General features: G+C 38.3%; 1 protein-coding gene across 1 annotated transcript in view; it reads left to right on the top strand.

Moving 5' to 3' along the window:
• CSF3R (colony stimulating factor 3 receptor) overlaps positions 1-17,138 on the top strand; it is a 556,874-nt gene that overhangs the window by 397,729 nt on the left and 142,007 nt on the right. Inside the window, exon 12 of the mRNA XM_044089705.1 lies at positions 3,335-3,481. Coding sequence (XP_043945640.1) covers positions 3,335-3,481 — 147 coding nt within the window. The remainder of the gene's footprint in view (positions 1-3,334; positions 3,482-17,138) is intronic.

Below are 17,138 nucleotides of genomic sequence, written 5' to 3'. Positions count from 1 at the left end.
ATGGGTTTATATTTATGGTTATTACCCTTTATTTTATTTTTGTTTGAGTAGATGGGTAGCATTTTTGTTTTGTCCTCATTGAAGGACAGACCCGATATTTTTTTAAAACATTCTATGAAATCGAATAATGAAGATATGGAGGAGTCATTCCCATTTGAAGTTATAAGTACATCATCGGCAAAAAGCTGAATTTTGAAGGATGTTTCTGTGTTAATTTCCAATCCTTCTATATTTTTATTTTTCCTAATTTCATTAGCCCATGGTTCCATTATCAGAGTAAATAGTAAAGGAGAAAATTGGCAACCTTGCTTGGTTCCTTTTACAATAGGAATATTAGGTGATATGGATGTGCCGATTTTAATGTATGCTAATGCCCCCTTATAAAAGTGTTCTAATAAGTCTATAAATTTTTTTGAGAAGTTCAGACATTCAAGTAATACAAACAGGTAATCCCAATTTACTGAATCAAATGCAGAATTTATGTCCAAGCTTATTAAAGTCAGATCTTCTTTTCCTTTTTTGAGAATAATCAGTTAATGCTAACATTCTTTTAATATTGTCGAATGTATTTCTGTTAACTATAAAGCCTGTTTGATCTTCTTCCATTAAATTTGGTAGAAAGTTTCTCAATCTTTCAGTATAAATGTTCATGAACATCTTATAATCTGCATTCAATAATGAGATAGGCCTATAGGAAGAGCAATACATTGGATCTTTATTGGATTTCAAGATAGGTGATATAAATGTACACTTCCAGAATGGGGGTATTATAGATTCATTCTGGGCTATGGAGAATACATTATGAAGAAGGGTGAGAGCACTTTTAGGCATTATTTTATATAATTCTGGTATGATACCATTGTTACCTGGTGCTTTATTTTGTTTAAGTTTACTAATTTGAGTTTAGATTTCTAAATATGTTATTTGTTCATCTAAAATTTCTGCTTGTTGTTTGTTAAGTTCACTATTGATGTTCTTATTAATATATTCTTTTATCTTATCTTTAGGTTCAATTTTAACTGTATTTTGATTAATTCTAAGAAAATGATCTCTGAATTTGTCTATTGTATCATATAAATTGAAGACGTTCTTTTTTTCAATACTGAGTAAATCTATTTGATATGATTATGTTTATTCAATCTTTTTGTCTTGTTTTTAAGATTACTTAGATGTTTGGGGTTCAGTGAGAAAGCAAGAAATTTATATTTTTCCAAGTAAATCATCGTCTTATGATATAATATTTCTCTATATTTATTGTTCAGTTTGCTTATTTCATCCCTAATGATCTTTTTGATGAGTATGTCTTTATTATTACATTGCAACAGATCTAATTTATCTTGTCTTTCTTTTAAGTCTTTTTCCCAAGTTTTTCTTTTATTGGAATACCATCTGTTGATTTGCCCATATAAATATGTGTTTAAAGCATCCCATGTATATATGTCTATGATGTTAGAAGAAAAGTTTGTAGTTATAAAGTTTTGACTTTCTTGATTTAAGAATTTTTTGAACTCTTTTAGTTGTGTTAGATAGGCAGGAATTCTGATTTGCACATTCAATGTTACATTAATATAAAGTTCAAAAACTATTGCATTATGGTCAGATAACGGGCATGATATGATCTTAGATTTAGTTAAGTCATTAATTATTTGACTGGAGAATAGAATTCTGTCTATCCTATAGTAGGAATTATGCATATTAGAAAAAAAAATGTATATTGTAATTATTTAGGGTCAGCAAAATCATATATATCTTTTAAATGATATGAGCCAATAAAATTTATTAATTGTTTGGCCTGAGAGGTTATTTTCCTTTTACCTAATGTGCAAGATTCATTTTCTTTTAGAATGCAATTAAAATCCCCTGTAATAATGATATTTCCCTTTGACTGGAGAACTACCTGGTTTAGATGTTGCTTAATTGCATTAATACCTATGCTCGGCATCCAATATATGTTGATCATTGTGAAAATATTTTTATTCATTTATACTATTTATCATCTTGATAGGTCTTAATAATTCTAGGTGGTGGCAAATATTTATTCCAAAGGATTGCTACTCCTCTTTTTTTTTTTTTGTATGGTCTGAACTTACTAAGACTATATATTTATTAGTGTTTAATGTGTTTATGTTTTCCCTCAATATGTGTGTTTCTTGTAAGAAAATCAGGTTATATTTATGTAAAGCTAGAAATCTGAATAAACTCCCTCTTTTATTTGGGTTATTTAATCCATTAATATACCTTTCAATGAAACCATACTAAATGTAAAAGATTGTTAGATAAACATACGTCATGTCAAATTCAAATACATTTCCCATATTTTCCCCTCCTATATGTGATATATTAGGTCTACATTTCATAATTAGTGATTTATTGTGGGTATGGTAAGTTTTGAAAATTTTTTCAATGGCACACTTATAAGTATTAAATATAACAGATGTCAGCTGTGAATGCTCAATAGAATTAAGAATACAATGCCAATTTAAAAAAAAATAATGCTATGTCCAGCCTGGAGTTATAATCTCCTAGTCCAAGTAACATTTGCCACTTAGATTACCCCCCTAGCTATAACAGCAGAAAATCAGCAACCACTTATGAATATAAAAAGTACTTGAATTCAAGAGAGATGATACATATTTTAACAGAAAGTTCTTCCCAGAGTATGACAAAAAAATGTAGATTTTCCAGGATGAAGGAAATGAATTAAATGCAGTGGACTGCTGATAAAGATGGCAATCTACATTTATATAAGCTAGATGGCAACCATGTCTCTGATCCTATTGCTTAGTTATTAACTTACCTCACACTTTTTGTTTCACTGTTTGTAATTAAATCTTAAATACCCTTTTTCAGTGATGCATCCTAGTGAGGAAAAAGCCTTATTTCAAGTTTACAAGGGAATACAGGATAACTGACATTATTTTAGGTACTTAGGCTGTTTTTCCCACAGAAAGCCTAGTTTCCTTAGAGCATTGAACCACACACAAATATTTGTTAATGCAGGAGTCTTAGCTGAATGTTCCACTGACACTACCAGACATGCAAAGGAACTAGGCAGAAGTTATTGTAATGCACTTATAGCCAAGACAATGCAACCCACTATACAGAAGCAATTATACTGTACATGAGGGCAAAGCTTTGTGGCATAACAGCAATAAGTGAAGTGCAGCATATTCTAAAGACTAACATAATAAATTCCTGTGTAATAGTCTACATTCAGACACTACAAAGAGAAATCAGTGTGCTCTGCCAGTCTTAAATATTTTCTTTATTAATCAGTATGGCTGATATTACAACACTTTCATTTATCATTACATGTCATTTTACCTTTATGTAGCTCCATCCAAAGCCCCAGAGCTTAAAGCTAAAAATATGAAGAAGTCACAAGTGGAACTAATATGGGACAATATACCTGAAGATGAATGTAATGGCTTCCTCAAGAGCTACACTGTCATTTGGAATGATATGAAAGGCAACTCCATAAGTAAGTAAACTCTATATGTTAAAGACTTACTGCTTAGCCAAGAAGACAGCATCTAGGTAGATAAATTATTATTCAAAGGACTTCATGTGAACATCATCTAAGTACCAGATTGTGTGAAAAATATAGTATTTAACCCCTTTATTGTAGGTGTTAAATTATAGTGTTATCAGAAATGCAGGTGATGAGATAGTGTGGTTTCTCTGTATATGTTTTAATCTAAAATCATAACATTCAAATTTTAAAATAAAAAAAAATCTTCACCCTTGGCACACCTAATTACTACATTATGAAATAATAACACAAAACTATTTTTAAAATGAATGAATGAAAATATACTCCCATGAAATGAGATTTTATCCTATTTATTAGCATAACTTCTCCTCTCTTTGCCTCTTGCACAGTAACATGTCAAAGCTAGCCAGCTCTCTGTGAGGTTAACACTGATATCTGTTGTTCAGAGCAACTAATCTCAGTGCTTACCCAGTGATCTATTATCTGATTAGAGATCGGCCATGCAAGACAATGCTTGACTCTTGAGGGATAGTTTCCGCTTCCATACATTTACATGTTTGAAAATTCTGGAAGGGATCCATTTCAGTCTGAAGTCATTAGTATTAGTTTATACTATTCAAAGAGTTGATCATACAATTCATGCTGTTTTTTGTATTGTTTTCAAAATTACTGCAGCAGAAGGCATGTATGTGAGAGCAGCAAGTGAAAAAAAAATATTTCTTACACTTTAAGCACTGAAACGATCAAACTATGGGCAGAATTCAAGAGTAAGTGTGGGAGAGGAAGAATATGGGAAAGAAAGGAACATTAATTCAGCACTGCTAATCACTGACATTGCTTGCCAGGAAAGGGAGTGAATGAGTATGACAGCAAGAATTTGAAGTGCACATTACTGTGATCATTATCTCCTTTACTTTGATTACAGTCAATGATCCAATGGGAAAAGTCAGACTAGATGATCCCTACCATGGGAGATGTTGTGGTGGACTGTGTGTAAAAGCAAAGAAACATTACTTGATTGCTATTAACAAAAACATCTGTGTGGTGTATTTGGGGGGGGTCTGCATGTATAAGAAAGCAATATGTTGAATATATTACTATGGCCATTATTTCTATCACATTGTTCACAGTCAGACACTAGAGGAGCAAGCAAGTATGAGCAGTGAACAAACACACTGTATGTGACAGTAAGTGGCAATTACATGATTACTGTTAATCTTTAATATTTCTTGTCAGTTACAACAGACAGAGACATCAGTTACAAGGTAGTCAGGCAGGATGTACAAAAAACAAGAAAAAAAACAGAGTGAAATAATACACAAGGCTATTTTGTATAAGGGTATTTACATAAAATTTGGTTACAGAAGAAAATATTAAAATATACGTGTTTGCATAGAAAGTAGTTGCACTTGAAAGTGTGGTATGATATTTTTATGAAAGAGGAAAAAAGAAATGGGAGTTATGGCAGACAGAAGAAATGCGGAAGATAAAGATGGAGGATGGAGATAGGGGATGGATTAGGTGGGGTTTAGACAGAGGAATAGCCATGTGTTTGCAAGGAAGTGTTTTAGCTCTTTTTTAAAATGTTTTGGGTGTGAGATATTTCTTACATAAGTGGGAAGTTTGTTCCAGGCCTGAGACACTGAGTATTTGTAAGGGAGTTTGCCTATGTTTTTGTTGGGTTTGTAGATGTCAAGGAGATATTGATATGGTTAGGAGTGTAATTGGATACAAGTGAGGAGAGGGAGGCACAGGCAGTGGGTTTGTAGAGTATTGAATGTGTTATTTGTAGCTAACACAGTAGGAGTTACTGGGGGAATTCTAGCCAATTTAGCTTTGTTAGTGCATGGCAGTTTTGAGAGTTGTAGGGTAGATTTGCGGCAAATCTAGCTATTTTGTTATAGGCTTGTTCATGCTTGGAAACTGTGTGTTTGTGAGAATTGGAGCTGAGTAGAGTAGGCAGGTTAGGAGGAAAGCTTGAGCTAGAGAAGATGTAGAGTTAGAGGTGAGGAATTTCTTATTTCTGTAAGCTAATCCTAATTTTTGATGCATTTTATTACACTCTGCTGAATATGAAGGTCAATTTTTAGTTGATTGTCTATTATGTTGCCAAGCAGCTTAGTGTGAGGTTCTGCTTTAATGGTGGCATTGTCAAGGGATGTGATGGTAAAGGTGGATTTGGCTGGGATAGAGTTCAAGGGAGGAATAGAAGGAGTTTTGTCTTTTTTGGATTTAAGATAAACTGGTTTTCTGAAAGCCATCTTTCAATATACAGGATGGAGTTTTGGGTATGTGTCTGGAGGTGAGAGATGTTGTCAGAGAAGAAGATAAGTGTAGAGTCACCTGCATACTGTGGCTGCAGGCTGTATGGAGGTTGGTAGTAAAGATGTTGAATAGGAGGGGCCCCAGTATAGAGATCTGGGGGACTCCAGATTCAATAGGTAGGAAGGGGGAGGAGGAAGTGTGCCATCTCACAGAGTCTAGTCTGTTAGTGAGGTAACTGGAGAACCAGTTAAGAGTGGAAGAAAAGAGGTTTAGTTCAGATAGTTAGTAGTTTGGAGTGGAACACTATATCAAAGGCTTTTGAGAGATCAAGGAATAGACAGAATACAAGTTGGTTGTTGTCCCTAGCCTCAGCTACAGTTTGAGTAAAGGATAGGAAGGCAGTGGCAGCACTGTGTTTTGGCCTAAACCCATGTTGGGTGGGAGCCAGAAGATTTTCATGAATTACTAGTTTGAGAAACTGAGTATGAATGCATTTTTCAAGAATTTTAGAAAGTGGGGAAAGAATAGCTATGGGTCTAAAATTGGATGGGTCAGTGGAATTCCCACCTTTATGTAATGGTATTGTATAGAAGGAGTTCCATGTGTAGGCAACAGTGGCTTCTTGAATGGATCTGTTTATAAGAAGAGAGACAGGGTAGGCTATAGCATCAGTGGCAATCTTGAGGAAGAGGAGAGGTAGGTTATCAGTAGAGGGTGAGCAAGGTTTACATTTGAGCCTAGTAGAAGTCTAAACCTCAAAATGCACTCTCTCTAGGCACTCCTAAAAACGGAGAACATTGATATCTGTGCAGTAACTGAGACCTGGTTCAAGGCTCCAGAGAGCACCCCTGCAATACCAGGCTACAACTCTTACCACACTTTTTGGCCACCAAACCAGGACCAAAACACCAAAGGTGGAGGAGTGTCAATATTCACCAAGGATATTCACACCACCAGGATAGTTGCCCAACACAATGCATCTGAAATTCTCCAGGTGCAACTAACACTGGGTAAGACTGCAATCCAAATTGTAGCTTGCTACAGATCCCCCACCATACCCCAAGATCCTCCATACACCTTTCTAAACATACTGGAAAATATTAAGATAGAACCAAACACCCTAATACTGGGTGATTTTAACTACCCTGCCATTGACTGGGAAAACTACTCATGTACCAACACCTTTGCCCAACGGTTCTTGGAATTCATAAATTCCAATGCCCTGGATCAACTAATCCATAGTCCCACCAGGGGCTCCAATATCCTAGACCTGGTCATTACCAACATGGGAAATCGATGCTCCACACCTATGGTCACCCCCTCGTTAGTCAGGTCTGACCATAAGCTAATCACCCTTAACATCCACATCCCACCCCCACCCCCAGTAAGGAAACCTCCACAAAAATCTTCTCCAAAACCAACTTCATGCTACTCAAGTCAGAAGTGACAAACTTCATGACACCCATGCAGGCGGAAAATAAAAGTGCAACTGCTGAATCCTACACTAAGGCACTGTATGAGCACATCCACTCATGCATGAATCATACCATCCCAAATAGAACCAAGATGCTTTCATCCAAAAAAGGAAGCCAATCTGGTGGTCCCCTGCCATAAACAAATTTTACAACAAAAGGAAGAAACTGTTGCAGAAAAGAGGAAAATCCCAGGATGCAAAAATCTCCCTTACCAGCCTCAGTAAGAAACTGAGATCCCTCATAAAATTCTCCAAAGCTAGTTATGAAAATAAAATTGCCAAAGATTCCAAAGACAACCACAAGGCATTCTATAACTATGTCAAAAATCTAAATGGCAATGCTCAGATCTGCTCTGAACTAAAACAGAATGCCATTAAATATACTGATCCCAAGGATATTGCCAATATCCTGGCAGATCGATTCAGTGCCAACTTCACCCCCCTCTCACCCCCTAAATGGCCCATCTCAATACTGGAAGATTGCCAAATTCCGGTAATAACGGCCACGTGGGTTAAAAATGTACTCTCCAAAGCTTAGAATCTGTATCAAGCATCCATGGGACCAGATGACATACCAGGCTGTGTACTACATGAACTGCAATAAGAACTGGCACCTCACCTAAGTGTCATGTTTAATCATAGCCTCACCTCAGGTTTCGTGCCCAATGAGTGGTGCAGAGCTACAGTTATCCCACTCCACAAGGGGGGATCCACCTTGGATCTCAGAAACTACTATCACATCAGTCTGATGAGCCTTATCTGCAAGGCCATGGAGCGTATTATCATGGAACTTATAAACAAAGACATTGGCAACCTTCAAACACTGGACCCACCCAGTTTGGGTCCGTGAAGGGCCAATCTTGTCTCCTGAACCTGATTGACTTCTTCGAATCAGTCTCCAGAGCCATGGACAAGGGTAAGGTGGTCCACACAGCCTATCTAGACCTTGCCAAGGTCCTTGACACTATCCCCCACTCTGGAATCATAGATCAATTTACTACGTTGGGCATTAATCCCTACGTCACCCAATGGGTTGCTAACTGGCTTACTGATAGAACCCACACTGTAAAAGTAGCCGACTCCAAATCCAGCTCCAGACAAGTGACAAGTGGAGTACCTCAGGGTTCAGTCCTGGGACCGCTCTTGTTTGACATCTACTTCTCTGAAGTACAGGCCAGCACTAAGGGACTCTGGCTAACAAAGTTCACAGATGACTGCAAACTGGGAGCCATTATTGAATCCCCAAATGATGTGGATACTCTACAAAAGGGCCTTACAGAAACAGATGCTTGGTGCCAGAGCCATGGGCTCAAGCTCAATGCCAAGAAATGTATAGTTATCCCTTTTGGGAAAAAACATGTATCTGTGAATTACCATATAGGTGGCAGTACACTAAACACTGAAAGTGTGAAAAGAGACTTAGTGACACAGGTGGGCAGTGGTCTCACCTTCGATAACCACATCGCCAAAACAGTCAGGAAATCCTTCTATGTAGCACACCTCATCACTAAGGGCTTTTCATCCAGAAAAAAAGAAGGTCATTGTCCCACTGTATTCATCCCTCATTAGACCCATTATAGAATACAATGCCCCGTTTGGTATGTACCTCTCAAGACATCTCCAACAACTGGAAAGGCTGCAGAAATACCTCACTAAAAGAATCACAGGCCTAAAGCAGATGCCCTACGCTGACCGCCTTAAAAACTCCAGCTATACTCTGTCACATATCGTCTACACAGAGGCGATCTTTACTTAACATACAAGGCCATGTCAAACACAGAGCTGTTGGACATGCTACACTTAAAGAAATCCCAATCCCTCAGAGCCACATGCTCCAAGGATCTAAACCTTGTCATCACAATAAACAAAACATGCTGGAGGGATAGGTTCCTGACCCAGAGGCTCCCCAAACTCTGGAATAGCTTGCCCATACATGTCAAGCAGAGTGCCTCTTTGGCCCTCTTCAAAAGGAACCGTGACGATTGGATGGGAGGAAGGAAATTCACCCTGGGGATCACATCAGTCACCCTGCTAGACAGGGGTCCAGGGAAATAAATAGTGTGGGAAGAAATAGTCAGTGAATTGTTATGGCTAGGCTTGTATAGGCCCTAGGGCTGATAGCCTAGTATCAACCTATGAACCTATGAGCAGGAGTGATTTGATATAGGCAGTGGGAACTGGTCTGAGTGAGAAGGGTGTTCTGTTGGATGGGGTAGGAGAAGAGGTGGTGGAATGTTGTGATCTGCTTGAGTAAAGTAATTTTGCAGAGAGAGTCTATAAAGTAATTGTTTAGAAGGGTGGCAGTTTCTTGGGGGGAGTTATTTGGGTAGGGGTTAGGGGTAGAAGGGTTTCCTGGGTGAAATGTCTCATTGATGGTGTTCCAGAATTTTTTTTGGATTGGTCTATTGGCAGGACTGGGTTGTAATCAGAAGGGGCACATTCCTCAGGCACAATGTGTGTGTGAAAGGAGATGAAAATAGTATTCGTGACATTTTAGAAATACAAACAAGGCACAACCTGTCTTACTTTATTATTATTTTTTTTCTAGATGTGAATAGATAGTACATAGCATTCTAAATATATTTTTCTTTAATAACACAAGAACTAAAATTAACACATATTCATTGCACTGAAGATGATGCTTTCCAACATTTGAAATGTTCATGCAAAAAATGTAAATATTTAACAAAGAAAGCATTACCCATAATTGTGTGGGCATTATATGGCACTTGAAAATTCTGCATGCAATTAATTGTTCCATTGCCTCTGTACCTAAACTTATAACCAAAGTGTAGTTTATTAGTGAATAACAAGATATGTTGTCCATTTTTATTAGAAAATGTCATTATGATTTGGAGAAATAAATCTGTACTTACATGTTCCACCAATAAGCCTACATGGCATATATGACTTCTGTTCAGGGTGCAAAATGTAACAGATCTTGTTACTGCATCAGAAGTATGCTTTGTTATATATTTCACTAGACATTTCACTTTAAACATGGCAATAATTTAATTCCTTGTACTGAGGACAGTATCAGGCAATTAAGCTCAGCATTTAGCTGCTCAGAATTCTATGTTATAATGGCAGTCTTGCATGCATTTTGTACTTGAATATCCAATAATAATTCTGTAACAATTATTAAGAACTTTCAGAGGTGGAACTGGCATTTGGTCTTTATAACAAATAAAAGTTTAGCTTTTTTCTTGACATTTTGGCATGTTATTTTATATTAATTAACCACTGAAGGGGCACATGCAAGACTTCACTTCACTTCAGGATGGAGACTGCAATACATAAACATATATATCATTACTGAGTTGGCATTGCATCAGCAGTAAAAATAATTTATATTTTACCAGGTAAAGCAATGTTTTGATATTCTAAACATATCATGACTAAAACATTCTATTATAAAGGGTAATGCTGCACAGATATATTTAACAATAAGCTCCTGTCTTAGGTTCATAGGTTCATAGGTTCATACTCGGCTATCTGCCCAAGGGCATTTATAAGCCTAGCCCATAATTATGTGGCTTTCGCCACCCCTTTAGTTTGAATAAAAACTATGCCTATCATTTTGCTGTGCCTCTGTCAAGCAGTGACACTGAAGTAATCCCTGGGGTATATCTGAAATCTCCCATCCATTGGTCAAGATTCCTCTTGAACAAGGCCAGAGAGGTGCTCTGCCTCACATGTACCGGGATTTTGTTCCACAGCATAGGGAGTCTCTGGGTGATGAATCTGTCCCTCCAGCACGTTCTATTTATAACCGTGTCAAGGTTTAAGTCTCCGCCCTTGTGGTTCTGAGGATCTAGATTTTTGAGGTGAAGCATATTCATCAAATCTGGGTTTGACATGGCCTTATATGTCAGGCACAGGTCACCTCTGAGCAAGCGGTATGAGACTGAATAGAGCTGGAGTTCTTTCAGTCGGGCAGCATAAGACATATTTTTGAGACCCTTTATCCTTTTGGTGAGGAACTTTTGGGGCCTTTCAAGCTGCAGCAGGTGTCTGGTCAGATACATTCGAACGGGCATTGTACTCAATCATAGGTCTAATGAGTGATGAGTACAGGGGAACGATGACCTCCCTTGATCTAGATGTGAATCCCTTCATGATCAGGTGGGCGATATAGAAGGTTTTCCTAACTACTTTAGCAACATGAGTGTCAAACGAAAGGCTACTGTCAACCTGGGTCCCCAGATCCCTGATGACTTTTTCTGTGCTCAGTGGATTGCCACCTATATGGTAGCTAGGGGTAACCTTGTTTTTCCCGAAGGGTATGACTATGCATTTTTTGGCGTTTAACTTCAGGCCATGGCTCTGGCACCAGTTATCCATTTCTGTGAGGCCCTTCTGGAGGATATCTGTGTCAGATGTGTTGTGGCACAGAATGGGGAAACCCTGTCTGGGACTCATATGATTGATGTACAATTAAAATCACTTGTGCTGGAGAGAGAGAATGGGCCAAGGAGGATGAGTGAGAGTCCATCAGCAACTCACCCTGCCAGGTGGAACATCGCATTGGCTCATGGCTTGGTTGTGACCTAAGAGGAAACAATAGCTGTTGCACTCCCAGTACATGAGCCTATTTTACACAACCTGTTACACCTGCAGATGGAAGAACACATGGTCCCCACATGTTGGTAGCATTAGGAGAACTTTAGTCAGTGACCATGGTGACTAACAGATCCAGTGGAAGAGGAGAGAATTCTCCTAGGCTCCAACAGACTGGCCTACTCCTTTCTTCCTAACCTTTGCTGCTCTGGAAAGTGAAAAGGCTAATGTGACCCTCCAACTAGGGAATTAATTGTCCATAGTGACGTGGCTTTACTGTACCAAGTTCCAGTTGGCCACAGTGGTTCAGCTGTTAGAGTTGTCTCCTCTCAGCAAGAGGCTCTCTGGTTCAGTTCTCGGGTGGAGTGCCTTTTGTGTGGAGTTTGCATGTCCTCCTTACAATTGACTGAACTTTAAAAGACATGCAGGTAGGTGCATGAGTGTGTTTGTGCCTTCTCTGAAGGTTGGGCACCGGGCTGGCAATTCGACATAGTAAAAATCCACTGCCAGTCATAAGCGGGTCAGTGATCTGCTGTGGTGACCCCTAACCAGGAAAAGCCATAAGACTTTTTTTACTGTAGCAAGTTCCAATTTGGATAGAGTAATGAGTGGTTCAGAAGGGTAAGGATAGGGCAGCAATTGGGCAAGATCAAATGAATAAAAACAAAATCAGCAAAATCAGCAATAAAATGCATTGAAACACCCAAGTTAGAATGACAGTTTTAAGTACGTTTTCTACCTAAAATATTTGTTAGTAGTTTCCTGGATATTTTGTTAAGAACTCTGAAAGTGGGATCCATGTATGGCATTTAATACTTAGTCACTAGATTTAGGGTTTCACATAGGCATTTCGCTGGCACAGAGTCGTGTTTTGCATTATACTTTCCATTAGAGGTAAATCCATGATAGCTGCTCTGGTTGAAGAATGAGGCACTTACGCAGATTACATATAAACTAAGTTACCGTTAGATCTGATGAAAAAATAACATATACTTCACCCCACAAAGCAATGTTTTTGTCTCTGCAAATAGAGTATGTCTAAAACTTGGGCTAAGACCAACAGTGAAGTGCAGTCAAATCTAACAATGAGCTACAATAGCACACCTAAGGGAGGAATAGCAGCCTTACGTGCATGTTTTACATATGTTTTCTCTCATAATATCCTGAATATTTTATTAAGAAATCTCAAATGGAGACTGGCACATGGCTTTTTATACACTGATACCCAATGTAACATTTGACAGACATTTCATTGTCATAGTTTTGGTACATAGTATAATGACTACTGCAGAGGGGGAGCTATCTGTGTCCAGAATATATTTTTAAAGCATTGCTCTGCCATCAGACGTAAACTGCATTTCACCAGATTTCACTGTAACCATATCATGGCCAAATGTCTATGTGCAATGGGATCAATATGCCTTGGATAAATTCACCACTGATCTGCAATAAAACTACTAAGAGTAGAATAGTCTTAGGTGCATTTTTTTTTTGCCCAAGTGTCCTATTATACATTCCTGATAGCTTATTAACTCTCAAAGGGGACTGGAATATGTAATTTTATAAATAGATTACAAATGTAGGGCTTTATGGGCATTTCACATTGACACACTAGTATGTTGTGTTATATTTTGCCCTCTTAGTGATGATAATATGATTTCTTTTCAGGGTTATCAGTGTGCCATATGCCCTTAAAATACATCTATTGAATTATTATTATATCAGAAGAACAACAGTATATACTTCAATGATAGATCAATTTTTCTTCACTGCAGACATAGAATAACCAAGGCTCTGTGTGCCCGAAGGGGAAAGTAGTATATTCAAACTCATCATTGAGCTGCATTGAAATGCTTAAGGGTAGAATGGAAGCCTTAAGAATGTTTTACAGCACAGTATCCCATTACAACTGCCCGAACATTTACATTTTATTAGTAAATATCAAAGGGGAAATGGTAAGCAGCATTTTATGTGGATACCAAATGTAGGGTGTTACAGCTAGGATAGTGTCAGAGGCTGATATGTTGCATTATACTTTGATTCTATTAGGGATAGGTACACTGCATCTCTTCAGTGTAGAGAATGCAATATTTATCCAAAACATACCTTTAATGACTTGCCATTGCATCAAGGAAAAAAATCATATGTAGTTCTCCTGAATTTGGATGTTTTCTGACAATGGACTTTGTGATCACCCTTCTCCAGGTTTACACCCATGTGCAGTGAAGCACATTACACAAAGATATCTATGTGTCTTTAAATGGAAAATCACTAAAGTACATGTTTTGGCTGGTGATAATAAAATGTATCAGTCTGAAAGATGTGCTAGAAATTTTTCAAATGGTTTCAGAGATATGATCCTATATTAACAGCTGCCACCAGCAGGACTTTATTACCATTATTGTCAGTTTTTCTGTGTTGTGTCACTGGTTTACAGCAAACGTGTACATCTCACATTTTTTCCATATGCTAAATTAAGTCGAAGAGAGAGGCAGACAGACACGGAGAGAGAAAGAGATTACCATTAGTGTATTCTTACAAAACAAGAACTAATATAATAGCAAATGGGCATATTTAGCTTGCTCAGAAAGACATATTTTGGTTTTGTGCTTCCAGCTTTCCCTAAGGGCTATTAGCTCAGGAACTGTGCTGTATATGGCTAACCATCCCATTGAATTGACCTGAAAACTTTCTAAGAATAGTTTGCAGAAATGTAAAGACATGTCCAGAGGTTTCAAAAACAATACCACTGCCTGCAATAATAGCTGCAGTAAAATGGGTCTGTTTCCATGACTAAGTGTAATTCAGAGACACATTAGTCACAACGAGGAAAAAACTCATTATCAACTAATTTGTGTCTCTTTGAATTGTTGTTAACTACCTCTAGTGCTAACCAGTACTTTCCTCTGACAGTTAAAATTGGCAGCCCATGCATCACATTGGCGGCACAGGCACTCCACTTTATTTAATCTCTCACAAGCTTCACACACACACACACACACACACACACACACACACACAAAGAAACACCACATACCTCTTACTTGCTTAAGAGTTGAGATAATGTTCCCAATGTTTGTTTTTATTTTTATTTTTGTCCCTGTCCAAATAAATTAAATCTCCATACAGTCAGTTAATAATGCCAGACATTAGAATTTCATTCTTGTTATTTCTGTAGAATGCATATTGATGGTAAAACCATTCCTCCATTAACTTTGTGTGTCCTAGTAATAGCTTAAATAATCTCCCTGGTGTTACCTAGTGTATCTCCCAGCTTTATAGGTTCATAGGGTCATAGGTGTATATTAGGCTAATGACTACTGGGGCCTATATAAGCCTAGTCATGCATCCCAGATGTATCCTAAAAGTGTTTTGGGCCTTAGAGATTATTTTAAGGGGTATATGTAAACCAGTGTATGATTTACAGACAGCCTCTGTCCATTAGAGACAAAGGTGCTAAATCAGGGGTGAATTTCTGACTTCACACCCACTGGTCCAAGTTATGTTTGAATAGGTTTAGAGAAAAATTCTGCTTCACATGGATGGGAAGCCTGTTCCAGTGGACAGAGATTTTCTAAGACTCACAGCTGTCCCTCCAGCATGTCCTATTTATGTCATAAGCAAAGTTCAAGTCCCTAGATTGAGTAGTTCTGATGCTATTGATTTTGTGGGTGTGCAAAATTATTATCAGAGCAGTATCCGAGGATGCCTTGCATGTCTTCAACAGTCTGCAAGAAACTTATTACAGATATAGGGCTTCAGGGTGATCTGCATAGGGCATGTTGTTTACACCCTGTATTCTTTTTGTGAGGAGCTTCTCTGGACATTGCTGCATATGTCTGGTCAAGTGCATACTGAGACCTACTCAGTGATGGGTCTGATGAGGGCTAACTACAGAGAAACAATGACATGCTTGGACCTAGAGGCCATGCCCTTGATAATAAGCTGAGCAGCATAGAATGATTTCCTTACTGCTTTAAACACGTTGGTCAAAAGCGACATTACTATCCACATATATCCCCAAATCCATGAATACTGGATGCACTCCTAGAGGAGTGATATCAATGAGGAAGTTTTCTTGGGTGGCCAGCTTCTCAAAGGGTACCATTATGCATTTCTTGGCACTGACTTTTAAGCCATGGCCTTTGTCTGTGCCATTACTTCCTATAAAATGGTAGTGTTTATGGAGGATTCTATGGCCCCTACTAGTGTACAGGCATCTGCAAACATGGTCAGCCAGGCCTTTAACATTGGCTTTGACTTCCAAGAAGTAAATGCCAAAAATGAGCAGGCCCAGCACAGAGCCCTGAAGGGACTCCACTACTGACCTGCCCCTTTGTGGAGATGCTCTCTCCTATCCTAATTGCCTATCTGAAAGCTAGCTAGCTATCCAGTGCATAGCATAGGGGTTAATGCCTAATTCCATGCATTTGTGTACAATGCCAGAGTGGGGCATTGTATTGAATGCCTTAGCCATTCAAGATAGGCAGTATGCACCATTTTGCCCTCATTCATTGCCTTGGTGACTTTTTCAAAGAAGTCCACCAGATTAAGTAGACATTATCTGCCTTTGACAAAGCCAAGCTGGGCAGGCTCCAGTGTCTGGAGGTTTCCTATGTTATTAATAATCATATCTGTGATAATTGTTTCCATGGCTTTGCATGTGAGACTATTCAGACTTATGGGTCTGTACTTCCTAGGGTTCATTTACAGGCCACCCTTGTGCAGAGGGATGACTACTGCAGTCCTCCATTCATGTGGCACAAAGCCTGTCTGGAGGCTATGGTTAAAGAGAGGCTCCAGAGGTCCAGATAAGTGATACTCCAGGTATTTAGGAGGCTTCCTGGAATATTATCAAGGCCTATTGATGCAATGTTCTAGCTGCTCCCTTGTGATAGTTGGAGGGATCGTGTTTGAAGTATTACTTGGGGTGTAGTCATGGAGGTGGGAGTAAAATTGGAGATGAATTTGTCAATTAGCAGATTTGCTATATCTACTGGCTGTGTGTAACTGGATCCATTAACAATCGGTTCTCTGCACTTTTGTGTACTGCCTTTGAGGTGTCATATATGGATCCCATTTAGAATGGTGAATTTCCATTAAGTCACACTTCATATGGTTGAAATCATATGACTGACTTTATGGACCATCAAACCATTTGTACTCAGATCTTGGTACAATGAGGATAGGGAATTTTGACCTTTTTCCCCACTGTAATATTATCTTGGACTTGGTGTATATAATTAGAAGGGGATATGGTAGTGCAAAATCACAGTTTTGTGTGCTTTGGTAGTTTTCGACATTCTATAAAGTTGATCATATGAGTTTGACCATATGAAGTTCAAC

This window comes from Protopterus annectens, chromosome 1.part1 (genome assembly GCF_019279795.1).
Source record: "Protopterus annectens isolate FY-2018-M chromosome 1.part1, PAN1.0, whole genome shotgun sequence".
In the NCBI taxonomy this organism is placed as follows: domain Eukaryota; kingdom Metazoa; phylum Chordata; order Ceratodontiformes; family Protopteridae; genus Protopterus; species Protopterus annectens.
This window is presented reverse-complemented; position numbering and strand designations above follow the sequence as displayed.